The sequence below is a fragment of the Genypterus blacodes genome, unplaced genomic scaffold (assembly GCF_046128005.1).
Source record: "Genypterus blacodes isolate CSIRO-AG114 ecotype Tasmania unplaced genomic scaffold, CSIRO-AGI_Gbla_v1 ptg000048l_1, whole genome shotgun sequence".
Classification (NCBI taxonomy): Eukaryota; Metazoa; Chordata; class Actinopteri; order Ophidiiformes; family Ophidiidae; genus Genypterus; species Genypterus blacodes.
Genome location: NW_027466861.1, coordinates 1,386,546 through 1,413,479, shown reverse-complemented (window position 1 = coordinate 1,413,479; position 26,934 = coordinate 1,386,546). Strand labels below are relative to the sequence as shown.

Genomic DNA, 26,934 nt, shown 5'->3' with positions numbered 1-26,934 from the left:
CGTCTTTCGCTTTCGACCGCTCTCTTTTCTTCTCCGTCTTCTTTTGCGTCCCTTCTCGTTGTCTTGTCTGTTCCTCTGCCCGACGTCTTCACACGCACAGATAAGTAAACATCTGCCATATCTGCCGCAGCACCAAAACATCAGACGCCCCTCTGAAGGCATCTGAGGCTCCGACACCACATACAAGATAACTGAGAGGAAGCCAGGATTTTGGGATATTTTTTATGTAAATTGAACGTCTGAGCTGCAGGGAGAATAATAAACACAAAAACACACTTTCATCCCAGACAGATTAGTGTTTGCATCTGAATTCAATGACAAAGGATAAATATGTTTATCCAATCAAGTTGAAGTCGCGAGACAGTTGACTGAGACATGGTAACAGGACGAATAACACATGATGTCAAAGTCTGATGATGGCGTGTTCCCTTCCTGCTTTCTGCTTCCTGTCCGGTTTCCTTCCTGAACTGTACCGTCTCCTCCTGTGTTTGTTGCCTTCCTGCTACCTTTAGCTTTCGGCTCAGCGGGATCAGTGCAGATACGGCAGCGCTCCGACCTTTACTGTATGTTTAGATGAAGCAAGGAAACGCTGCGTTAATGTCAGGGCGTGTGGTGCAGCCGTCAACTCCATCAGCTTCTTTAGAGCGTTAGAACCTTTGAGACGGGGGATCAAACACAAACAAGCGCAAAAGAAACATGGTGATGAAGGTTTGTTTCAAGTCCCTCAGAGCCCTTGAAGTGTAGCTACAGTGTCAAGCTACAAGCTACTCTTGATTTGAATAAGGTAAAGAGTTGTTGGCTTCACTTGAGGCTCCTGAGAAAGACATTGATGCTACATTCAGGGGGAAAAATTGAAAAATCGCTGGAAACAAATTTGAAGTGTTTCGACAACAGCTGAGCTACTTTCAAGCTACAGGAAAGCAGCTTAGTTACTATCTTAAACAGTTGACCACGTTAAGTTATCTGCAGGTGGTCTGTCGATCAGGTGCTTCTCGATCGATAGCTGCGGCTGCATTCATTGATCCAGACCTCACACGCGCTGCGCAGCCACATATGCTTCCACATGTGACTGGTTACATTTCCCCTCCCGTGTCGCCGCATAGTCCAATCCCACTTTGATGCAAATAAGCCGACGCAATTTGTACGTCTAAGTGGCTGATTTTCCATCCAGCCTGGATATTAAAACCCTCGGCTGCTCCTCTGCTGCCGTGTTGGTTTGCGGTGTTTGTGTGTGTCTGTTTGTGGTTTCGCTCCTCTTGATGTTTTTTTCCGACGCGGTTCTGAAGGATTGTGGGCCAATGAGACAAATCCATGAGGTCTTAGTCTTTGGGTGCGGCGAGACCTGAACGCGCTCGACTCAGTGTGTGTGTGTGTGTGTGTGTGTGTGTGTGTGTGTGTGTGTGTGTGTGTGTGTGTGTGTGATCTTTTTTTCACATGGATTTATGGAGGGAATGAGACTCCCATGCTTGTATGGTTTATTAATGTTTTTCCTTCTTTCATACACACAGGCAAACAAACAACCAGACACACATGCAGTACACACACACACAAACACACATGCTCTTTGGTTACGTAAACCACATTTTGATGCCACATGTTTTATGTATACTACTCATATCATACTGATGTAATGGCTCCCGACATCTCCATTAAAAGCTTTGGAGGAATTTTTGTTGCGATTTGTGCACAGCGTAAGCACACAGGAAGACATTAGGATTTGGAAATGTGCATGCAAGGCACAAGTGTTTGCTTGCACACACACACACACACACACACGCACACATGCACATCGACACACATACAGTATCCTGAGGTGCAGAGGGGATTTGTAGAATTTTCTTTTATTATATTGTGCCTTGGTTCAGTCTTAGAAGTGTGGTGGTGTGTTTGTGTGTGTGTGTGTGTGTGAGCGTGAGCGAGAGCGTGAGAGAGGGTGGGTGGATATGTCTCTGGGCGCATCTCTTTGCATGTGTGTGTGTGTGTTGTGTGTAGTGAGTTTGGGAACATCAAAGAAAAGTAGCTTGGACGGAAAACCAATAGAGTGAAAATGGAAGTAGTTTTTTCCTCTTCTTCCTCAGTTTAAAGCTGCTAAATGAAGGTGATACAGGTGATCAATTTTACTGTAAGAAACGATCGGCTTCTTAACAAAGCAAAGCAATCCACTAATTGGTCCGGCTTTTGTTTCTTTAAACTTTCACTAAAGTCGTCCATGGCACCTAGAGCGTACGGAGTGAGGTGAAATAGAGCGTCTGTCCCGGCTGCTCTGCACCCGGTAGGTTCAGTGTGTGGGGCAATAACACTGCATTATGGGAAAAGTCTGGGTCAGCACGGAGCCAATCGCCGCCGTGCCGCATGTTCAGCACTCGCCTAGGCAAGAGACGAGGGGTCGCATGCAAGAATAATGCAGATGGTGTATGCACAGACACACACACACACACACACACAGTATGTTTTAAATAATGCAGCTGTGTGCTTCAACCCCCCCAGATGCAAATGCGTGTGGACGTTTATGATGATAAATGTCTCGGGGTCGTTTCGTGTGAAGACTGAAGCGTTTCAATTCTCTGTATTTATAACAATAACCACACTTTTACTTTGTATTTCTAAACATAGATACTGTACTGAAATATGTGTAGTTAATTTTAATGTGTTTTTTTAAGCAATCGATAGATATAGTTATAATTCAATGTCCCAAACTATCACACACGCCTTTTTTCAGCTAACCGGATTTCTGCAATTCCTGTAATCGTATCACAATAAAAGTCCTTACTTTGATTTGATTGGTTTACAGAGTAGCTTTTAATGTGAAAAGGATAAAAGGAAGTGGCTGGTTGGAATTAGCATTAGCTTCACAGACCTGTTCCATTTCTTGATTCTAATAAATTGCTTGTGTTTACTTAATAAATCAAACATACAATCCGCTCCATTTTTGTAAAGTAAATAAAAGGATTTGCTCATTTACTTTTGTGTTTGAAACTCAGTCAGATGGAAGTAAATGAATGTGTGTGTGTGTGTTCAGGTTTTGCACAAATGCTCCTGATTTCAATCAACATCTTTGTCGTCTACAAATCACAAAGATCATTGTGAAAGAATTGAATTTTATGTCAATGTGTGTTTCCACAAAGATGAACACTAGATAGTTTGACATCATTTGCAACATCATTCAATACAAAAAACTTCAAGCTTTGGTTATAGATGGTGAAGATTTATGAGCATTCTGAAGTCTTCTGGCTTTAATTTGCTTATCTACTTCCACGCTTTCCTATCAGGCTTCATCTCCTACTGATTGATACCTTCTCCCTTTAATGAGTCTTCATCACAGTTCCGCTTGAAACTTGTTTTTACAGGCTAATTGATCGCTTTTGTGCTGTTGGACATCAGATGCGTGTGAGGCTCGGAGATGGAGATTAGATCGGGTTTCAGATGAATAAGTGATGTTGTGCGAGACGAGCCGTCCTATAGCATGGAGACACGTGTGTCTGTGTGTGTGTGGGTAGCTTCTTTGTGCAGGGGCGTGTGTTTGCTTGGGCCTTGTACAACGCTGGCCTCCACTTTCATTCTGTGCCACTAGCTTGATCTTTCTACGTTTAGATGAGCTGTGATGTTCAGACAATACCGATCCCTCTCTGCTCTGCTCCTTTCCTTGATTCTGTGTTTTTTGTGCTATTTCGGAACAAATCATTATTATTTTCTCGGTACTTCCGCACAGAAATCTGTCTTCTCTGTCTGCCCTCCACTCCAGCTCCTCTGAGCCTCCCTTCATAGAGGAGATTTAATTATTTATCCCCATGATTTATTTAGGTCTGCTCAACACAGGACCAGAAATCTCCATCCCACCATCTCCAACTTTCTATCTCTCTCTCTCCTCCCTCTCTCCCTCTCTCTCTCTCGCTCTCTTCTTGGCCTTTGTCCTTCGCACTACAATACTCTCTCATACTTTTTGGCCCCTAAATCTCCCTCGTATTCATTCCATTCACTTATAACCTCAATGTCTCCTTTCTCTCATTTACCGACATTCACTCCTTTCCCTCGGCAGATAGCTATTGATTTCTTTCCGCATTCATTTTCACTAAAGAATTGCCTCTCCATCACTATTCTCTCTAATTGCGCATCAGACATCTTTAAATGATTTTATCTACCTGTTATCTCCCTGGTGTCTGGTTTGTGTTTGTGCACGTTTCAATTGTTTGCGTGTGTGTGTGTGTGTGGTTGTGTTCGCTGCAATAAAAACTAAATACACATAAACCAAACTGCTCATCAATTCTGCTTTGATTCATTTAACTTTTATCTGTTTCTGAAATGAGTGGTGTCCAATAACGAGGGTTTTAAGAGAATGATGGGAATCAGAGGAGAAACATTTAATAACTAAGACATTTAAATGCGAAGGGGAAAAATACATTTTTTACACATCATAATTCCAGACACGGAGGAACCTCAGATTTATCTCTACGAAAGGTTTTAGTGTTTTTGTGCTTTTTTGTCAATTTGTGTGCATATCCGACCTTTATTTGTGAAGTCATAGCCTATATCTAACAGCCATTCAGAGGACAGCCTGCGATATCGTAACCTGGAAGTCCCCTTAATCAGCCTGTTTTGTTTTCTTCGTTATAACTGTTTGTGTGAGTGATCATTTGTATGTTCTAACCCATCCAAAGAGCTGGTGTTTGCAGTGAGTAGAGTCTGGAGCCCTGTTCACATATACAAACTGAGCGCATTGTTTTCATGAACGTGGCTGTAGCTGCATTAACCGCATGACCTCGCTGACCATGAGTTAACAATCAGACCGGAATCATTCTTTGTTTCTGTTTATCGCTAACTTTTGTCGAGTCATACTCATTGAATCTTTCATTTCTCTCTCACTTTCTAACCCACCTGCCTGCGATGGGACTCCGCCCCTGGCCGACCCGATGCTCCGTCTCCGCCCCCTCCCGTCATTCCTCATCCCCATTGTGTGTGTGTGTGTGTGTGGATGTTCGCAGTGCATGGGCTGTGGGAGGAGTGGTCGTCATGGAGTCTGTGCTCTGTGACCTGTGGCCGGGGCACCAGGACCCGAACCAGGAAGTGCGCCAACGGAAGCTGGGCCGTGGCATGCCGAAGGCCTGAGACTCAGACCAAACTCTGCAACATAGCAGTGTGTCCTGGTTAGTACCATCCTCCATTTACATGATTCTCTCTCTCTCTCTCTCTCTCTCGCACTCTCTCGCACTCTCTCACTAACTAATCAACCGTTGCACTGCTCTCATTCCTTTTTCCTCTAACCCACAATCCTGAAATCAAATACATGAGTGGTTGTGTTGCTGTGTCATTCATTACAGGCAATTTAACATCTACATGTTTACGTTTTGTTCTGCATCTTGTGCTGACTAAAAGCTTTCATAGTTGGTGTGAATTTATGCTCAATCAACAAACACAAGGGAATCGTGGTGAAATCTCTGGCCCTTGAGCCTAAGTGGTCCCAGATCCCAGTAGGACGTATGTGTGTGTCATTTATGTTACCTTAAGGTTTATGTATTGCCTGAAATATTCAAAGGTGGTCTCAGTGAAATCATTCTAAAATGCCACGATGGAAGTTTAAAGTCGCGGAAATTCATCAGTCAAAGTCTCAATGGATCCTGAAAGACAAAGAATGCAACAGAATTCTGACAACGTCAGAATTGTTGGACCTAAATTTGATGCCGCAAGGTATACGCCAACACAGCTGGAGGAAGAGCTGATGACGCATTTCTACCTGCAGAATTTTGCTGCAATTCACCAGACAGCCATTGCTCAATCTGACACTCATCTGACTTGAAATTCAGTTCATTCCTTCAGTCCGACCCAGATGCTCATCGCTCACAATGCAATACTCAACGAAGTCATGAGATCGCCGTTATCGCCCGGTTTGCTGCAGGCATTAAGACCGTCTCCTCTGGCACAATATGGCTGGTTTCCCCAGCAGTATTTCCTCGGCTCCATCTTGATCTGCGATCAGCCAGGAGATTGATACTCAGTCGTTCTCTAGCAGCTTTCTCCCAGCAAAGCCTTCAGGTTGGATTTCGACGTCTCCTCCATGGTTGGCTTGGTTTCGATTGCCGACCACTCCTGGGGTGGAGCTCTTGAGCTTATTGTCTCTGAGATTACCTATTAGGCCCATACCTTGTCAAGAGCAGCAATAAGTCAGCCAAGCAGCCCGATCCCATTCTGGTGTGGAGGGTACCTCAGGACTTCATTCCAATTTGGCACAGACCGTCCAGCCGAAACATCTTTATCCGGCCTTTGAAGTGGAATTGGGCCGGCCAGTGAGTGAAATAAGATCTCAGTGCAGCTCTGCAGGCACAGTGGAAGCAAACGTCTGAGCAACTTTCCAGAAGACGCTCTCCTTCATATTCCATCTATTTTCCTGAAATGTCACGACTGATCGACCCTTTAACTCGGCCCTGAGACTCACATTGTCTCTGCTTCATTTTAATTTTTGTGTTTTAAGCGTCTCTTGTAGGCCACTTGCGTTGAAAGCATTGGCAGTAGAAAGGAATATTCATTTCCCTAATTTGATTTCTGCAACTCCGTGCCTATTGGCAGAATTGAAATGGCTCAGCATAATATTGGAATAATGGCATTAATGGACACAGAGACACTAAAACATAAGACCGTTTATAAGTAAATTGGTTGCAGCTTTCTGAGTAATAACCTCTTTTATTTTCAGAATAGATTTTCTCAATGAGAGCATGTGTGTTTGCACAGTGTGTGTTCACTCGCAGACGGATAAATTATAAGGAAATGCTTTTTGTTTATTATTGCTATGGCCAGAAATGCTTTGCTTTGTGTTCACGGCTTTGGATGTATGTGGATGCAGCTGCAGCCAGTCTGGGCTCAGAGCCTTCTGGTGTGTCCTCCCTTCCATCGTTTTTAATGAATATCTCTTATTTTCCAAAGCAGGGAGGAGTTTTCATAAGGTTAATATTTAAATGAAACAAACTTGCGCCTATTTCCAGACGCAGAGGCCCGTACAGTTGTGTCTCACAGGAGGAGGAAGAGGGAGACGCTGTAATCTAAAGTCTTGAAGTTTGGCCTCTGGGATGTTTTGCATAACTGTTTTGGGAACACTGATGGAAAGAGAAGGTTTGAGGAAAAGGGAAGGCACTTCACGGGCCTTAAGGAAATATGTGCGCGTGTGCTTTTTATGGCTTGTGTGTGTGTGTGTATATATACGTGTGTGTGAATATATCACAACAGATTCACAGTTCTTTTGGGAGTTCAAAGGCAATGGTCCTTTGAAATAATGAATACAAGCGCATGCCTTTTGGCGTAAACGTCCACACACAGAATAGAGCTTTGATGGATCTCAGCTTTGTGTGTGTGTGTGTGTGTGTGTGTGTGTGTGTTCGCTGCAGTGTACCCTATATGTATATTTACTGCCAAATATCCCTCTTTAACAGCAATTATTATTCTTTCACATTCCCTTCTCATAACAGAAAGCAGCTTAGCTACGGCAGCAAAACGCGCGGCTGCATTAATGAGCACTGCTGCAGACGTTAATGTGACAGGCATCGCATGAAACATGTAAAGTAAACATGACCGCGTTACGATCCGAGGAAATGTCACCATGAATAATTTACTTCGATCATGTACGACCTTTTAGAGCCGAGATCAAAAATTAAAGGCGCTCATGCTGGCAGCCATGTCAGATCACCTTTACCTCCTGGTACACCTCGTACACCCGACATTTTTGTACTGCCGTGTAAACTCGGATTTTGGATTGTGTTTATATCAGTAAAATTCATGAGAGTAACTTGTAGTTTTCATGTTTCGGTTGAATTAAAATCCTTTCAAATGTCTGTAGATTTTCTTCAGGCACTTCATGCCTTCAGGCCTCTTCTAACTTCTTCATACTTTCAAGCAAAGAAACCATCCAAGCAGTTTTCAGTCCTTCAGACTTCAGGCCGCCCCCCGCCCCCTTCAGTATTCTCAACTGTTTCGCAGATTTTTCAACCTTACCCAGTTGTGTGTATTGCGTCTTGTTAACGTGGAGAGAGCCTCTCGCTCTAAATTCAGCTGCTGGAAATGTCAACTTCAAAAATGTGTTTAACTCTCAATAACATCTACAGATTTGACACTTCACAACCAATAGAAACATAAAAACAGAGGGATTTTCGTCCTCTTCCTGAATACAAAATATCCAATTTTATATTTCTCGCCAGTTCTTCATTATTTTATGCCCTTTTTGGACCCAATGTTCAGGAGGTTCTCCTGTTTCTTACGGTCCAACCCATTATCAGATAGCAGTTGCAGTTTTTGCGTGAGAGCCAGCTGTTACACAAATGGTTTTCAGCCATCTTCTGTTTTCAGACCGACTCCGCTTGATTTCACCTTATTTGCTTAATTCGCTGCACCTGTTCTTTATAAACAATGGGTAGCTTAAAAGGATTTGAGCTGTCCTTAACTGCTTGTAACTTCATCATTCATTCAGGTACAGAAACCATTCAGACATTTGTAGGCCTTCAGGTTTTATTCTTTCAGCTTTTCTTCAGCATTTTAACTCTGGAGAATTCACCTTGAACGTTCCGATTTCTGAGCACAATGGGCCGCAGAACGTTGAGGCTCTCTCAAAGCACAAACCCAGTGTGGATTTGGGCAAAGTGTTCTGTATGTTTAAGCTTTAAATGACTGTTTTGTGGCTCCTAGTCGATTTGTGAAAGACCTCATACTTAGGCCATCTACTGAGGCTGATGGCAAAGCTCTCAATTTACCTGTCAGTCTGTCCTCTCCCGTGGTCATAGTGGTGTAGTGACAGAAAGAATGAAATTGCAGTTAGAGGCAGGAAGTCAGTTTCCTCAAGCACAGGGTGAGGAGTTACGGACATCATGAAAGACTAGAGAGCTTCTTCACATTGAAAGGAGCACGCTGAGGTTGTCTGGGCATTGGATCTAAACAACACCTGGCTGCTGGAGGTGTTCCAAACATGGGAGAAAGACCCAACGTGTAGACAAGGATTACCTGCATCCCAACTGGGTCTGGTAATGTTTTCGGATCCCCCAGGGGAAAATGGAAGATAGTGGAGAACTGGATGAATAACAGATGGCTGGATAATGTGACAATGACAAGACTATCAAAAGTTAATGTGTCTTGTTTTGCAGAATGATTGACCATATTATCAAGTAGAGCTATCAATGTCTGCCCTCCTGGGAGATTCAAACACATTCACAGCCTGGATGTCACTTTTTTTTCCTGCTTGTTAAATCCCCCGTGTCAAGAACGTGCACCTCTATATATCACTCCAAACTAAAACGGGAAGAGCACACACACACACGGATACACTTGTTAATATAAAGACAAACAGCGGTTGGCGCGCATCCTTCACACTGTGCGGTGCGGCGCGTTACTGCTGTTGTCGTTTTCAGGATCACGGAAGCAGCTTAACAAAAACATTTCATTTTGCTTTGCCGAGACTCGTTTAGGTCCTCATTCATTATTCACACTGTAATAGCAAACATATTTATTTTTTATCATACATTAGATGGTTATTGCAGTCGGAGATGTGAAATGTGACCGCAACAGCAGTTTAGCATTGATGAAAGGAGAAACATTGCACTTTAGGTTCTTACCCTTAGTGTTGTAGCGCAATAAAGGAAAGCCTCGTCTCTGATTGGTCCTTCTGTAACTTGTAACGTGGTGTAGCAACCTCGGGGCCTGATGCAGCTGGCCAGTCAGGACAGAACAGACCTTCTTAAACATACAGTACCAAAAATAGCCTTGTCTCACTCAGTGTGCATAGCAGGGCTGCAAGCAATGGCAAGCAGAAAAAGTATGGAACAAAATGGGAGTGTGTGTGTGTGTGTGTGTCTAATAATATGTTTGAATACTTATCCTTAGCAGGCATTGGGGGTTAAGTGCCTTGCTCATGGGAGTGACTAAATCATCTCTGCGGGAGCGGAGGTGATTTATTGGCGGCGTGTTTATGTGTGTCTAACAGACGGCCATCAGCTAACAAGAACATTTTTCTCTTAAACAAGGCAAACATGACCTTTGGAAAGGTTAAAGAGGATGGAGAACAGCCAAAACACAATGGCATCCTTGTTCAATGCATCAAACTTGTCTAAACAGTGTGAAGGGTGTTTGCATGCTGATAATGTAATTCCTCCCTATAACATAATAACTGTTGACGGCGCTGAATAATACACCTCCCAGTGAAAGGCGTGTGTGTGTGTGTGTGTGTGTGTGTGTGTGTGTGTGTGTGTGTGTGTGTGTGTGTGTGTGTGTGTGTGTGTGTGTGTGTGTGTGTGTGTGTGTGTGTGTGTGTGTGTGTGTGTGTGTGTGTGTGTGTGTGTGTGTGTGTGTGTTATTGTTTGTCTTTGCAGAATTCAAAGAGCTCGGGTAATATATTTCACAGGAACAATGAACTCCGTGGCGGAATTAATTGGTCTGTAAACTAAACCAGGAGTGTGTGACAGTGTTACAACAAACACCACATTACAGGACACGGATTTTAACGTTAATTGTCATCGCAAATCAGGACCTCGCGTCTGGAATTCTTCCTTTTTTTAAGGCCGTTCTGAATTCTTGCACAGAGACGTTCAAACTGAACCGCAGAGTGAGTTTGCAGGTTTACTGTCGGGCTTTGTCGACCGAAGTGTTTGTGCGATGGGTGTCGAAGCCCAAAGGGGAACCTGAGCATGCTGCCATCTTCTGTAATTACTTTAATAGATGCAAACACAATACCATGCGTTGTGCATCTTCAACAGAGAAGACGTGCACACTGCATGCAAATGAGAACGCCACCGCCTAATGAAATAATTAAGGAAAATGCTTAGTGCTTTGTTTTCCTGCACATCGATCACAATCCACTTTGACCTGTCCTTCTCTGAGAGTTGGTCTAAACACTGACAGGCTGCACAAGTAGGAGGTCTTCATTAAGATTTGTGTGGTCTTAGAAAATACAACAATATTACCAAGGTGAAGAACCAAAAGAATGAGATTGTGGACACATATGAGTTTTCTCTAAATTGAAAAGGTTCTTTGCTCCTGGACACCTAGTTTGGGAGGTATTCCAGGCAAGTCTGTTTAGGAGGAGACCACGGGACTGACCCAGAATGTGCTTCAGGGGATTATAGAGCCAGTCTCGCCTTGGAATAGCATCGAAAGTGATCAAGGACATGGACTTGTAAGACCTGTAGGACCTCTAGGACCTGGATTCCAGATGTTCTGCCCAATGTCCTGCCCGATTGGCTCTTCCGTAAAGTCTGTGACTGGTATATGATGTCTAATCACGAGTGCTTTTCAAAGACAGGGAATAAATAAGAATTCCATCCTTATTTTTCCTTACCTTACCTTGCCCTACCCTTACCTACGTTTTCTCCTGTCTATGCTGGTTGGTGGTTTGAAGTTGAAATAATGAAATCTCTTGTTTTGACCACAGGCGGCAATATAATAATTATTCTGCAGATTATTGTTTACGTGTACAACTTGATTCTCGTTTGACGACTCGTTCACCCCCTGCGGTGCTGCCTAACATCTTATTGCAGAGGACAGTGGGGGTCCATTACAGCAGGATGGATTTACAGGATGCCTGTACCCAGACAGCCACGACTTGATTGAATTACAATTATTCCTCTCTTTCATTCTCTCCTTCCTTCCTTGTTAATTTAGCTGTGCTTTCCAAGAGCTTCTACTCTCTGGTTGACATGCATAATTTTCTGCACTCAGCATGAACCTTTAATTGCTCTGAAACAAACCATGAAATGAATCGTAACCAGCTATTTCCGAGCAGATTGAAATATTTAAAATGGCCCTGTGCCCGTGCTGTGTTGTGTGCTTTGCTATTTATGGCAAAGCAAATGGCCTCTGTTTTGTATTTCTGCTCCCCCTGAGCTTAGTCTGTAGTCCGCTCACACGTGGCTCACTCACTTTCTCTGCTTTTTTTTTTTTATCTCTGTTCCCACCTTTCTGCTCAATCTTCTTCTCTCCATCTCCCTTTCCTGTCCCTCAAAAACTCAACAACTTATCTTTACTCCCCCACATGGCTCTCAAAATCTCCCATCCTCCCGACTTCAAACGGCGCCTCCCTCCCACCTCATCTTCTCTCTATCTCCTCCTATCTTCTGCCTCAGTGGAGGGCCAGTGGCTGGAGTGGTCGCCCTGGTCCAGGTGCAGCGTGACGTGCAACACGGGGACCCAGCAGAGGCAGAGGCGGTGCAGCGCGTCGGTACACGGCTGGGCTGAATGTAAGGGCGACCATCAGGAGAGCAGAGAGTGTACCAACCCCTCGTGCAGCGGTAAGACCATTTTGTCCACCAACCTGACACTGACATGCTCTCAAATCCCATTATGCAAACACAGAACATGAATTATCTAACAGCATTTAGATGACTGTCTGTGATTTTATATTCACGTTCCACATACCAATGATTCCACATTACGGGTGCCTCCACCAAGGCCCAACTGTCCTTCAAATCTTTCATGTATCATCATCATCATTTATTTTCAGCACAGTATGCATCATGTAAGGAGACCAGTAGCTTCTCTAGATCAGGATATTTCAATAAAACAAACCAATCCCCCTTAATGTGTCACTTAGAAAGCTTAATATCTTCCCTTTGACGCGCACCGACCTCGAGTCTAAAAGAAACTCGAATCACCACCTGAAAGATTCTATTTGTAGAAGATTCATCCAAGTAACTTAACCAGCAATAGTAGTAGTAATAATAAAATCCAAACAAGCAAACAAGGACGGCAACATGACAACCTTCATAGATGCGATACCAACAAAAACCTTTTGAAGTGCTGATACCTTTGAATTCTAAGCCAAATGGGTAAATGAGTGTTTTCTTTGGGTCCCCGCCTGCTGCAGGTGGAGGTAACTGGGGCAGCTGGAACCACTGGAGCCTCTGCAGCAAGACGTGCGACTCCGGCTGGCAGCGGCGTTACAGGTTGTGCGAGGGGTCGGGGATACAGGAATACCCCTGCGACGGCACCGGGGAGGAGGTCCGCTCCTGCAATGAGAAGAAGTGCCCTGGTCAGTGTGTGTGTGTGTGGGGGGGGCGGGGGAGGTGGGATAATTGTGTACATGTGTGTGTTTGTATAAATTATTCATGCTTTAGAAGCTTGCATATGCAGTTTTTGCCTTTTCTGTATGGCTGCATCTCTCTGCGTGCCTTTGTGTGTGTGTGTGTGTGTGTGTGTGTGTGTGTATGTGTGTGTTGGCCCATATGCAGTACTTGTCAAGGAGAATGGAAGTGATTCCCAGTGGTTCGCACCACAGCTGAAGGCTTTCATCGCAATTTTAAAAGTGCACTCATCTCATCTTTGTCTCTTTGTCTGTCTTCCTGTCACTTCACAAACGTCTTTACCTCCTCACGCCAAATTTGCATGTTCTCTCTCTCTCTCTCTCCCTCACTCTCCTTCCTCCTCCATCTTTCCCTCCAGATCTCCTCTTTAACATCGTCTTTGCTTTTTGTTTTTATCTTGCTCGCCTTTTCCCTTGTAGTGTGCCTCCGTGTGTGTGTCTGTGTGTGTGTGTGTGTGTGTATGTGCGTGTGTGTGTGTGTGTGTGTCTCTTCCCTCGGTGGAGGCAGAATTGTTCAATGGCCCACTCGGCGCAATTCGTCAGCGTGTCAGCCACTGCGGGAAACAGCAGGGTTTAATAAGCAGGCCTCTTGACTGTGTGTGTGTGTGTGCATGTGTGTGTGTGTGAATATGCAAGCGCGTCCTTCTGCATAAGCCTAAATTCTACATCCGTGTATGCTTGCGCGGAGTTCTGACAGGCTATAAATGATAAACTTTGGAGTGCAGCCTCTAGCATGACCTCTTTGTTTTGAATAGCTCTCAAGCTTCTGTGTGTCGGCGTTGGCGCTGATACGTCAAATCCCATTCTCTCTGTCTCTCTCCCTCCCTCTCTCTCTTTCTCTCTCTCTCTCTCTCTGTCTCTCTCTCCCTCCGTACTTCTTCATCTCTGGCGCTTTACCTCTGCCAACACTTGTCTGCCCCCTCAGAGTATCTTCAGAGCACTCCTGTATTTTCCATCAGGATTATGAAAGCGAGGGAGGTAGGGGAGGGGGAGGGGGAGGAGGGTAGATGAAGAGCGAATGAGATACAGCACGGAGGCAGCCACACTGACACAGCGCCGATGTTCAGAGGGAATAAGATTGCGAGAGGCCGCAGAACATTTATTTGAATCTTGTTTTTTTTGGAGTGATTCTCTGTGCTTGATGATTTGTTCGCTGTGGCGCCGTCGCCCCGCCCACTGCTTTTCACGTTTCCTGTTTTTCTCGCCCGCAGCTCCTCACGAGATATGTAAAGACGAGCACCTTCTGACCATGTCCTGGAAAAGAGCTTCAGCCGGGGAAACCGTCTACAACAAGTGTCCAACTAATGCCACTGGTCAGTCACGTGATGTTTGTCCCCCTGCAGGTTTCAACTCAACTCATAGATTCAAGCTTATGTTTAAATCTACAATAAAACCACTCAACCCATAGTTTAGGGGTCTGCTCAAAAAGTCATTGACAGATTTTGAAGTCCAAAACGATTGGACTTATCTTCAGTAGCTGAGCAGATCCATCCAGAAGAGCTCTGCCGTCATCAAAGAAGTTTCCACGAGCGTCGTAGGCAGCCATCTTAGATCTTTAAAGTCAAGTGCAAGTGTCGGATGCAATCTAGAGAGAAATGTTCTGCCTTGGTAGAGGTTTGCGTCCGTCTATAGATCAATTAGAGTAAGGCAGAAGTAAACAAGCAACCATTTAAATCAGGCTTTCTTTCCGTTGCTCCTTTCGGCTGCTCAAACTTCAAAGCTAGAAGCCAAAGCCTCTATCACCTCCAGTGTCTCCTCTTGTGTTATGTACATTCATGCACTTTTCTATCATCTACTCTCAATCATCAGAGGCGGGAAACAACAAACTACCCTCAGCCTGACTGTGTCATTGGCACTAAAGCCTGCAGTCTTGCGGGCCTTTAAAGCTTCTATATTAAACGCAGAAACAAAATCAGTCAAAATCCTCTTCAAACCACGAGCCAGCGACAACCTTGTTTCGCGGGGTTGTATAATAAAAAGGCGTCGCTGCTCTTTTTTTTAAAGCCACGCCATTGCGTACCGCATTAAAACACAGCCGCCTGACTCAGGTGATTTAATTACATTTATTGGCTATAAAGAGGCACAGCCAGCACCTGTGTTCATTGTGCGTAGCTACAGTAATTATTTGGCTTTGGGAAGGATTTTGTCTTAGTGAAGTGTGTTGGCTCCCTCCCATCAGCACCTATGCAGGCTGCCAGCAGGTGTGCGAGTTGCCAAACGCCGGGCGACAGAGAATTGCTACAATCGGACAGGTCGCCGCTGTTATTTCAGTGCGAGAGCCAGCAAATGAAACAAAATTAACCTTGTTTTTAAATTCCGTAAGTGGTAAAGCTAAGTGTGCTGGTGCGGATATCGCTGTGTATTACACCAACCTTGATCCATATCTTTAATTATCTGTCTGTGTGTGTGTGTGTGTGTGTGTGTGTCGTATGCTGAACGTATTTGAGAGAATTGCTTCAAGTTTAGAGTTCAAATTTGTCTGATATCAACCTTGCTTACAAATTAGATTCATGAATTAAGACCGACTGTGCTTGTCTGGATTTGTGTCTCTGTGGACTGAGGTTGCTTGTAAAACATGGAACGGACCGTCTCAAAAAGCTACTTTCATAACAAATAGAGAGAGAAATGGAGTAATTGGATTCTTTATTAACTCTTTGTGATCATTGCTGTCCCTCCCTCCCTTTCCCTTCCTGTCTCTCTCTCTCTCTCTCTCTCTCTCTCCCTCTCTAGGATCTGCTAGTCGTCGTTGTATGCTGGACAATAATGGAGTTGCTTTCTGGGGTCCTCCGAGCTTCGCCAGATGCGTCTCACTTGAATATAGAGTTTTACATTTATCTGTAAGTTTCAACGAAAGTGACAACGCACACGGCCAAATAACGAACGCCGCCGCTGCCGCCGCCCGTACAGTTTTCCCAACCGGCGCTCCTTTTTTCAGACAGACAGGTTTTATTTTCACATACCCTGCTGGTGATTACATCATGGGAGCCAGTTAGCTACAGCCAGACTCTCACACGCCTTCATCCAACTTTTCCGCTCTCATTAGTTGGTGTATGAGGAAGTGAAAGGTACCTTCTCTGAGGTGACACTCTCCACCCCCCAATGTGGCTCTCCTCAACTTTCTCTTCCAGAAAGTTTATTCCAAATTGCGGCGTCTCGTACCCGCCCGGTATCTCTGATTAGCTTTTCCAGAGCTCTGCGCACCCACTTATCAATTAATGAACACAGCTAATGAGTGTGTTCATCAGGCAGACTCTCTTCCTGCTCTGTGAACTTCAACCTTTTCTATCTCCTCCGTGATGACAGTGGGAGATGGGGGTCGGGGGGGATTGTGCGTGACGGAGCTGATTGCACCGTTAGCTTCTGTTCCAACCTTTCATTAACACCAGGAGTCAATAATTAATTTTCTGTGATTGCTGTTATCTTCTTTCCCTCTCTCTCTCACTATCTCACACTCTCTCTCTCTCTCTCTCTCTCTCTCTCGCAGGCGCTCTTTCTTTCTTTCTTTCTTTCTTTCTTTCTTTCTCTCTCTCTTAACAAACACCCAGTACACACACACCACACATATCCGTAACATCTGTTGATGTTTAACCCTTGCCTTGCTTCTCTTCTGCACGCTACAGTTACGAGAGCATCTCGCGAAGGGTCAGAGGACCCTGGCCGGGGAGGGCATGTCTCAGATCGTACGGAATCTCCTGGAGCTTTTGCAGAGGAGGAGCTACTACAGTGGCGACCTTCTCTTTTCCACGGAGATCCTGCGAAATGTGACGGACACCTTCAAAAGAGCAACCTACATCCCAGCTCCCGACGACGTGCAGGTACGCGGGAACCACACCATCGTTTACCAATATCCATTATCCATTAACTCTCTTCCACCATCTAGCACAGGATTGATTTCAAAATAAGAGTCCAATTTAGCATTGATCTGCTGTATTCATGCCTTTGCTTGTCTTGGGCGTATTTGACGTCAACACAAACTGTTCATATTTCCTCTTCCTGTGTCCAGAAATTCTTCCAGATTATCAGCCACATGTTGGACATTGAAAATCTAGAGAAATGGGAGGACGCTCACCAGGTTAAAACCTTCTTCTTATACTGTATATGTGTGTGTGTGTGTGTGTGTGTGTGTGTGAGGCATTCTGAGTCGCTCTGTTGCATTTCCGCGAGTCTGAGTGTTGTATCATTATTGCAGTCATAATATACACCTATTCAGCATAAGAAATGGCCATGTGTATGTGTGTATATGTGTGTGTGTGTGTGAATCAGTGTGTGAGAGAGAGAAAGAGCAACCACATTTCACATTGAGGTGTCAGTATTAGAGTCATAAAAACACACCTGTTTACCAAACACAATGGCCAGCTATTTATTATCGTACGTCTGCTCGTGTAAATTTGTGTGTGTGTGTGTGTGTGTGTGTGTTAACTTGCCATCTGGACATAATAAACCACAAACAAAACTCTGACATAACACCCAACTTGGCTGTATTATACTTTCATTCACGAACATTGAGTGAGATCGTTGCGAGGGCGAGCTGTGGAGAAGTTCTATCATCTCGCCCCACCCCCGATGTTTGACCCTAAGCTCCGCCCACAGGTCGCTCCTGGCGCCGCCTTGCTGATGAGGATATTAGAGGATTTCATTCATCTCATCGGAGAATCTCAGAAACCCTTCCAGAGTTTCCTCGTGGTCACAAACAATATCAGTAAGTGTGTCCCTATAAACAGGAAGAACTGTTGATTAAAGGGACTTCCAGGTTCCCTAATCTGCTCTGCATGACGTTGCTAGAAACAAATGAAGGTCTGAAATGAACAAATTTAACGTGAAAGCAAAAAAAGACCATAATTAAAGATTGTGTGCTGATAACTTTGAGGTACCTGCATTGATTGTGAAGTTACAACACAACTTTGTGGTTTTCAGTCTCCAGTCTTTTTGACGTCAACAATCTTCACTTCTGAATCAGATTTCCTTCTGCAAAACTCCTTGGGGGGGGGGCAAAGGATGTATAGTATGTGATGTTGGCTGCCAGAATGAGTCTCTTTGAACGAGGAAAAACGCAGACGGTGTAAATGTCGTATTTCCCCCCCGGTCTTAAACGTTTAAGTAAAACTGAAGTTTGAACATTAGCTCTTGTTATCCTTGTTCGTCTGATCTTTTCGCTCCATCTAATCCATCCGTTTAATCTGCCAACTCTTCCTTCTCATGCCAGTTAACTCGGTGACTGTTCTAATTCTAAAGACTGAAGATGATACTACGTGATGTCTTATCATCTTTGCTAAGGACAAATTTGCACAGCGGCGGTCTGTGTCAATACTTTCCCCCCGTGTGTGTGTCGTTTGCTCAGTGATAACCATCCAGCGCGAGCCGGTGTCGGCCGTCTCCACCGACGTCAACTTCCCCATGAAGGGCCGGCGAGGGATGAAGGACTGGGCCAGGATGGCGGAGGACAAACTCTACATCCCGAAGGAGGTCTTTGTCATCCCTCCAGAAGGTAGGAGAACAAACTCTCACCTGTTCGACTCTCTACATATCCAGAGATGAAGATTTAAAAAATGTGTTTTAACGGAAGGAATATATCCAAACAGAGAAAGCCAGGGTAAACAGATTTCAAGTGGTTCATCAAAGAATCCTTGGATCAATGTGGCTTGAATGCCTGACAGGTCCTCCAATCAATTTGGCTCATAGGCCCTGGGCTTTGTATCTGTTAAGCGTGCGTATGGAAGCACCTGTTATTACCCACTACACACGGCCTCTCCAGCCAAGGTCGGCCCAGTATCACCGCCAAAGGGTTACACGTAAATTCCCGCACTCAGATACGTATCCGAGTAGAAACCCGAGGCCTCTCAAGGACGCTGAAGGGCGACGGTGAGGAGAGTATGGAGTATGGAGGCCCTGGAGTACACATCTCAAGAACACGCCTCAAGTACACGCCGATCTCTCATCTCGGCCCCCTTGAGAGCACAAGGGCCTCGTCCAGTTTTGAATGATATCTTTGCTTTTAAGCCAGACAAGAAAGTTAACCGCCGTTACTCTTAACCGTTATGGATTTTTGTTTTTTTCCTTCCAAGTGCAGCCAAGAATCAGGCCCGCAATTGTCAGAGTCACATCTTAGAGAAAAAAACAAAGGGAAAAAGTAGAAACGTAAGGAGGGATGAGCTCAGAGTGAGAGTGCGTGTGGGAGAGAAACAAAGTGAATCAGAGGGATGAAAGCATTGCGGAGACAGACGGCGTCCTCTGCCGACTGGCGGCAAAGGTCGCGTCCCACAGGAAATTGCACTCGCTGACTTCCTGTCTGGCTAGCCGTTCCCTGACCGCATTAAAGTTCAGAGAGTCTACGGGCGGAGAGAGCAAAGCGCGACCTGACTCCGCCGCCGACACGGTGACAGCTCACCTGAATACCACCTCAGGTCACCTCTCTCTCGTTCTCCCTCTCTCTCTCTATCTCTTCCTCTGTCTCTTCCTCTCTGTTGTCACTCTCTCTCTCTCTCTCCCTTTCTCTTGCCCTTCCATCAATCTTGTAATCATCCACTCTACAAAACAGCGTAAAAATACAAGAGAAAGATTTGTTTCTCTGTGTTAAGAGGCGACACTTTCCCTCTTTGCTTCTTCTCATACCTTTCCCTCTTCCTCTCTGTGTTTCATGCATCATCCTCACAGTTTTGCCGCTCTGCCTCTGTAGTGCTCGCTGTAGAATGAGTCACCGGTTGCATTATCACATCACGCCCAGACCGAACCCTCCAGAGTCTGAAATACTTTTTTGTTGTCGAAATGAAAAGCGAAATCTACTTTTCTACTTGTTTCTCGAGACGTTTTTGTTCTGGAAAAGTATACACAAAGGTGGCTGATGAAATGAACGGATGGAATAAAATGGAAATGACGGAAAAGAATCCATCACAGTTGTGTCTTTTGGCGGTGTTGTAATAAGCACTTTTGCATTTTTGGTTTGTAACCTTTGAACTGTCAGTCAAAGAATCCACTAGAACTTCTTTGTTTCCTTTTTTTCAGTGTTTTACTATCTCCCACTTGGTTTCATGTATGCTGACTACTTATGCAAACAAAAATGAAACATCAACCAACCTGATGGTGGCGCAATAACAGCGACAGTTACATTTTGTCGTTAACTTTGGAACCTGAGTAGTAGCGGTGGATGTTTTTCCTCTAAACTGCGAGCACGTCGGCGCTTTGGCAAACTCTGTCTCTGTGTTCTGCTGACACGCCGTAAGTTCAGGTCTCCAGCTGATTACTGTCAGTTTGTTTGGTTCATTGAGCTTGTAATGAAAGCCTCTCTCAGATGGACAGCTTAAACATGCTCATAAAAACCACACTCGCTCACTTCGTGTGTGTGTGGCAGAGAGAGAGAGCGCGTGTGTGTGCGTGTGTGTGTGTGCACACGGGCACACAGCCAATTGATAGGTTCATGACTCGCTTGATCGAGCAGAGGCCGGGACGGTTCTTCACTGATTTTCTAGGTGACAAACTCTCTCTCTCTCTCTTTGTCACACACAGACACACTCTCACACTAAATACACACACTTTGTCACTATCATTCACACACACATAGAGTACATGTATATATTCTAGCCAATAGTGTTCTCAGACTTCAACCTTGACGCCACCGGTGCATGAATATGATTACAAACCGCTTACACACAGACCACATCTGTTCTAATCTCTGGGTAATTTGGATCCAGATTGAGTCGCTGGTTTGGTTCCAGCTCCTCCACACATTTCCTCCCAGTTAACTATTGATTTTTTGAAAGTCCCGTCTTAAATACTAGTTGGCCTTTGGAGCAAGACTATAGATTGTTTGATTTGTCCAGTTAGGTGGTGAAAGGGCACAGGGTGAGGTCGGCCCAATTTTCTCCCATTTTCTTTCACGTTTGAACGACGTTTTACACTTGCGAGATGAATTCCATCGATAGATTACAAGCCGACCGCCGATAGCAGACGCTCGGAATAAGCAACAGCTCGTCCTGTTTGTGGTGGAAATAAAAAAAACATAGGATTGAGTGTGTTTTGTGCCTTTACTCAGGAGTGTGAGAGCGCCGCCCCCTCTCACGCGCCTCCTTACACCGATTTACCCACAATCCACTGGCTCCCTGCTTTGCATGCATTTGTGAGGCGTCCAATTAGGATCCATCACACTCGCAATCTTCATCATGCTGACTTTGATCTCCTGTGGCGCCTCAGTCGCACTCTCTCCCTCTCTCTGTCTCTCTTTACCTCATGGGCTGCAGGCAGACAGATTTCAGATGAGTCACCGACTACGTCTGATGCAGTCATCCTCCTCTTTCTCTTCCTCTCCTCCTTCCTCGCTGTTAGTGCTCTTCCATAGCGTCTCTTCACCCGAAAGGGCAAAGGAGGGAGCCGCTCCTCTCGCTGTGAACCCTTCCCCTTTCCCTTTGCTCTCTTCTTCCTCCCACCTTCCTCACTTGAGACAAAGTGACATTTTCAGAGGGACGCCACCTTTACGTGGGAGCGCATGCTCTTTTTGGCGAGGTAACAGTGGAGGGAGTGACTGACGGTGAGGGATTGCCGAGAAGGGCTTTTGTAAAGGGTAGAAATGTGGAGATGTGGGCGTGGGTTGGCGGATAGCAACAAGAGAGACAGATGAGAGGGATGAGCACTGAAGAAGAGGAGGAGGCTGGAGTAAAGCCAGATAAGGCTGGGATTTGACTTTAATCAACTCATGTAGCTGTAGTTGATCACATACAGATTTCATACTTACAGAAATGAATCTCCTGCATAAGGTGGAGCACTTAATAAAAATGTCAGACTGAGCTTTAGGTGAGTTACTGCATTACTGATGACAGACTAACATAGCATTATGCAAACCCAGATGTGGGACGAGAGCCGCCTGTGTGTGTTTTCAACCCAGGATCATGATCACACATTTGTCATATCAACCTTTTGGAGACAAATAAGGTTAAAGCAATACGCAGACGATTTCACAAAATGTCACCATATTCTGGAAATTTATATCCGAACCAGGTCACCTACATTGTTTTATTTTTAAGAAGTAGCATGTTAACAAGGCGTACTCTGCAGAATAACCTCAGAAAGTGTTTACCTATGACCTCTGACCTTGAAACATGAAGTTGCTGAGAGAGCCACAAGATGCACTCAGCTTTTATTTTGGTGTGCATAACCTCAAAAGCCTCAAACTTTATAAAACTTCAGTACTAACACTTAAACTACTTTTCTCAATTCTATCCTTTGATGTGGAGTGTAAGCCAGGCTTTACAGTACCTCACTATATGTGACACTGTGACCTTGACTTTGCCCAGCTGGGTTTCTATCCCGAGAGTCTGAAGCTGACGTGGCTTGATTTCCTTTGTTTCAGAGACGGAGGAGGAGCCAGAGGCCACCTTGTACTACGTTATCGGAGCCATCTTGTACAGGACGCTGGGTGTCATCTTACCCGCGCCGGCGTGAGTGCTCACCTCTGCATCTGTTTGTTGTATTTGTTGGTTCTTTCCTGTCTTTCCATTCATCTCCTCCCTTCATTTCCTTCCTTCATCAATAACTTTTGACTTTTAATCTCCCTTTTTCCAACACTTTTCTGCTTACATTCTCACTCACTTTCTATTTCTGTCACATCTTCGCTCTTCTCTCTAATTCCAACCTTCTTCTCTTCCCCATCTGTCTCCTGTCTCACACCGTCTCCGTTGCTCCTCTGCCCTCCTCATCTGTGCCTAATTATCATGTAAAACCCTCGGATCTCTAAAATAGACTTTTGCGTAGAGAATACTTAGGAGTCCTGAATGTTATGAGAAATTGGGAGGTTGTGGAATTGCAACAGTGATGAAGTGTTTGCACTGGGCTCCAGCCCCATTATTCAGGTCAGTGCTCTTGGTTGAGTTTGGTACAGTGTATTCCTTTCCTGTCTGCCTGTGCTGAATACTAATAACTTTGCCCACATCTGATTAGGTTTTTATATATTTGTATCTTGTTTCTTTTTTAGATTTTTTTGTAAAGAGCCTGCGTTTCTGTGTGAATGACAGCGAACGAAAGCAGCTCATCAGCGAATTTCATTAAATCTCTTCTTATTATAAATCACATCAAGACGAACAAGAACAAATCAAACATCTTTGTGCTGTACAAGTGACCAAAAATAACACTCGTGTCTGTGTGTGTGTGTGTGTTTATCCAGTGCCCCTGCGGTGATCAATTCCAAGATCTTGACAGTGACGATACGACCGGAACCTCAACCCAGTGAACCCATGGTGGTGGTGGAGCTGTCACCACTTTTGAATGTGAGTTGAAGCACAAAAAACACTCAGTACCACTCTGTTTAGTGCGACACACACCACCACATCACACAATTACATTCATTCTCCTACTGTTGAAGCACAGAAGAATGGAAAGTAAGAAGATTTCATAGCAATATTATCATAATTTATATTAATACTAATTTAACAAAGGTTGAAGGTTAAACCGTGTAGACCGCTGGACTCAAGCCTGTAGGGACGATAACATTTCAAATTAAAAAGAGATAATACAATAAGAGCACAGAAACGGCGGCGAGAAAACGCTGAGAGAATGTTAAAAAATGTAACACGTTTAATAAAGCAATTAAATATCAAATTGATTCAATGCAAGAAAGTAAGATAATATAAGAAAATGAAAGTGATAAAATTAACCTTATGGGATTAAGTTACAAGTAGGGTAAGTAAATTGATTAATGTTTGCATTTATGGGGTTTCACAAAGATGCCCCTCGATTCTCCCCGCTGCTGCCATGGTAACTGTTGTTGTAGCGATACGAAGTTGCTTTGCTATGCGATATGTGATATGAAATAGTAACAACACAAGTCAATCAGTATTACAGAGCGCCGTGTAATCAATACACAACTCACAAATATGTACAATAAATGCTCTTATTTTGAAAGGAAAGATCCCCGTACTTCTTCCATTCCTTCAGTAACCAATCACCAACCAAACAACTTATTTGCTTAGGTAAAAAAATGTAAACTAGGCCCCACAATGCATTTCCACATGCGAGAGTTTGCATTTTTCACCGCGCTGTATATTAAGCGAGCACCGGGGAGGCGTAACTCTCCCCGCTGACCCATGTTTTGCGAGTTTAGACGGAGAGAATAGTGCTGCATGCTATAAAGCGCCGCGGCGGTCGGCGAAGCGCTGAATAAATGCAAGACCTTTTTGACTTGCTTATATTGCGCCGTCTCCTGACACCTATTTGCTTTATATTGCGGTGGAGTGTGTGCTATTATAAATGAGTCGCGGGGTGTGCGCTCAGTGGAAAGGACTAAGTGCGTGTTTAATGAGAGGCGCCCGTTCAGCACCTCGGTAAAGATGCGGGTTTCATTAGCCCTTCATCCGCGCGATGAAGGTGGGCACAGTTTTGAAAATAATGTTGAATATTTGATGGCTCTCTCTAGACGACGCACACAAACACACACACACACACACACACACAGAGAGCAATCTTCAAATGAAATCAGTTTTTCAACCAGTCCAAACTCTTGCACTTTGAGTCTCTTTTAAGTTGCTGATTCATAGGATAATGATGCTGTTTCATCTTCACATTCATGTACGGCGTCTACCTGGGATCTGGGTTCATTCACCTGATGTCTCATTCCTGCTATGAAGTATTACTGTTGAAAAAAAGTTTAAGAGTTCAAAAATTCTGTGAATGAAGACATTTTGTGAATAATGTCTAATATTTCAGGAAAAAAGTCAAAACATTAGATTAAAGTGTGAGTTGTGGGTGTGTAAGCAAACTGAAGGATGTGGAGGCTCGGCTGATGTTTACTTTGGAATTGGCCTCTGAAATTCTTCACACACCAGATTATTCTAAGGGTTAGAATGTTAACACAAGTGTGCCGGGGTTCTGTTGACGCCTTTGAATTCTTAGTCCATTACAAATTTATTCACTGAACATTTTGACCCTTCTTTGGGAATATTATGATCTTTTCTCCAAATATTGCAGCTTTATTGTGGAAATCTCCTGTTTGCATTTCCCCTCACACCCTGCCCTACATCCTCACCTCCCTCTCTCTCCCTCTCTCTCTCTCTCTCTCTCTCTCTCTCTCTCTCTCTCTCGTTTCCTCTTGTTTGCCTCTGTATTTCTCTGTGTCTTCTCACCACATCTGGCTGAGCAGAAATAGGTTTTCACGCCGCGTGTCGTGTCAGGAGGAGGAGAGTTAATGTCCCTGTGTAAAGCGTCGGGCTGGGACGGAGCACGGAGGCCAGATACACTTTGTCACTTATAAATACCCTCAACCAGTGTGGGAGAAGTAACTTCTAACTCTTAGTTAGCGCTGCCTGCTCTAGTTTCCCGATCTTATACTTTCCTACTTCACAGAAAAAAGTTGAAGTAGAGCAAAAGTACCCTGGAGTGGAATGTGTTTTGGACTAAAGTAATTAAAACAGCAAAGTAGAAATAATTAGATCTCTATCAGAGATTTCACTGATTTCATTTGAAATGCAAGCGGTGGGCACATCCATAATTACAACATAAAGTTAATTTAGGCTTTTGCGGCTCCAAAGAGCAAAATAAAAGAAAAACAAGCGTGAAAAATCCATTTTCATTCCTGTTTTTAATAGCCAAAATATTTTGTAGCTGCAGTCTGCCGGACCAAAGCTGTAATTAACAGCCACAACACAATCCAGCATTGTTAAATTATGAAACACACCAATTTATATTCACATGCATGCCCACACACACCCACCCACGCACAACCACCCACCCACCCACCTACCCACACACACGCACGCACACGCACACGCAGATATGCTATATACTCAAGTCTCTTCCTGTAAACACTGTTTTCCACACACACACACATTGTTCCAATTGCCTCTGAGGGAATATCCTGGCCTCTAACAATTCGCTGCCTGAACTTAGCGAATCCCGAGCCGCTGAGTGTAAACCAGAGCGAAAGAAGACAAGAAAGCAAAACAAAGGGAAGCTTCTCTCTCGCTGGTGCTCAGCTGTAGATTTTGACCTTGGCCCGCCTGAAGCAGTGCAATGGAAACAGCTGCTTGGTGCCGGGGTCTCAGAGGGAGGGTGCAGGGGTCTCTGTAGCTGGTCAAGTCCTCACCAGGAGGACATCTGCTCCCGACTCCCCACCAACTTCCCCAGCGCACATCATCCGGCCTCCTATGTGTTTCCGAGTGTGTGTTTACGTGGTAACTAAGAATCAGGGAGCCAGAAAGAAGTCCCAACAGTGGACCACAAGCCCAGATGCCAAGTGCTGCACCAGCGCTCTCCGCCCCTGCCTCCTCTGACCGTCCTTTCTCTGCCCTGTTAGACGGTCAAAGGCGTTTTGATGATCAGCCATGCGTTTTTTTCTGCTAATTTTGCTGTAATGGACTTTACTTCCATCAGTCATAAAGCATAATCTAACTTGCTGTGTTTACATATTCTAAAGCAAGATTCTTCCGTGTGAAATAGGAGGCTCTTCAGACTCTCTACACCGGTGCGGTCTCGTTCCGCCGCAGCAGCTAATTCCCCCCGATTAGACGAGCCATATTCAGCCAACGTGCATTAAACAACTCAGCATCAAATAACAGCAACGCACGGGGAAGAAAATGACTTTTTGCGTAAAAGCAGAAAGAGCTGTTAAGAACCATTACGGCCGCCCATAAAGGCCGTTGTTGTTAGATCCAGGCACCCGCTGCTCCCTTTAAGAGGCGTCAGTTGAGCAGACGGGGTCATTATGCGAGGCGTCAACGCAAGACAGGAGGCAGGCATGGTGGGAGTGCGTAGATGTCACTGCAGATGAAGCCTGCCTGAGCATCCAGTCAGGAATGATGACCCTCATGTCGCTCACGCCCGTGTGTGGTGAGATGAGCTCATCCCATCATGCAGTGAGTGAAGGCGCAGTGTGGCATCATCAACACGGTTCTAATATACAACCCTGCTGTAACCCCCAC

At 44.7% G+C, this 26,934-nt stretch overlaps 1 protein-coding gene across 1 annotated transcript in view; it reads left to right on the top strand.

Annotated features, from left to right (window-relative positions):
• adgrb2 (adhesion G protein-coupled receptor B2) overlaps positions 1-26,934 on the top strand; it is a 114,306-nt gene that overhangs the window by 29,710 nt on the left and 57,662 nt on the right. The window contains exons 4-14 of the mRNA XM_076149910.1: positions 4,980-5,141; positions 12,084-12,248; positions 12,824-12,988; positions 14,251-14,352; positions 15,770-15,876; positions 16,660-16,854; positions 17,043-17,111; positions 17,630-17,738; positions 18,378-18,524; positions 22,377-22,464; positions 23,187-23,289. Coding sequence (XP_076006025.1) covers positions 4,980-5,141; positions 12,084-12,248; positions 12,824-12,988; positions 14,251-14,352; positions 15,770-15,876; positions 16,660-16,854; positions 17,043-17,111; positions 17,630-17,738; positions 18,378-18,524; positions 22,377-22,464; positions 23,187-23,289 — 1,412 coding nt within the window. The remainder of the gene's footprint in view (positions 1-4,979; positions 5,142-12,083; positions 12,249-12,823; positions 12,989-14,250; positions 14,353-15,769; positions 15,877-16,659; positions 16,855-17,042; positions 17,112-17,629; positions 17,739-18,377; positions 18,525-22,376; positions 22,465-23,186; positions 23,290-26,934) is intronic.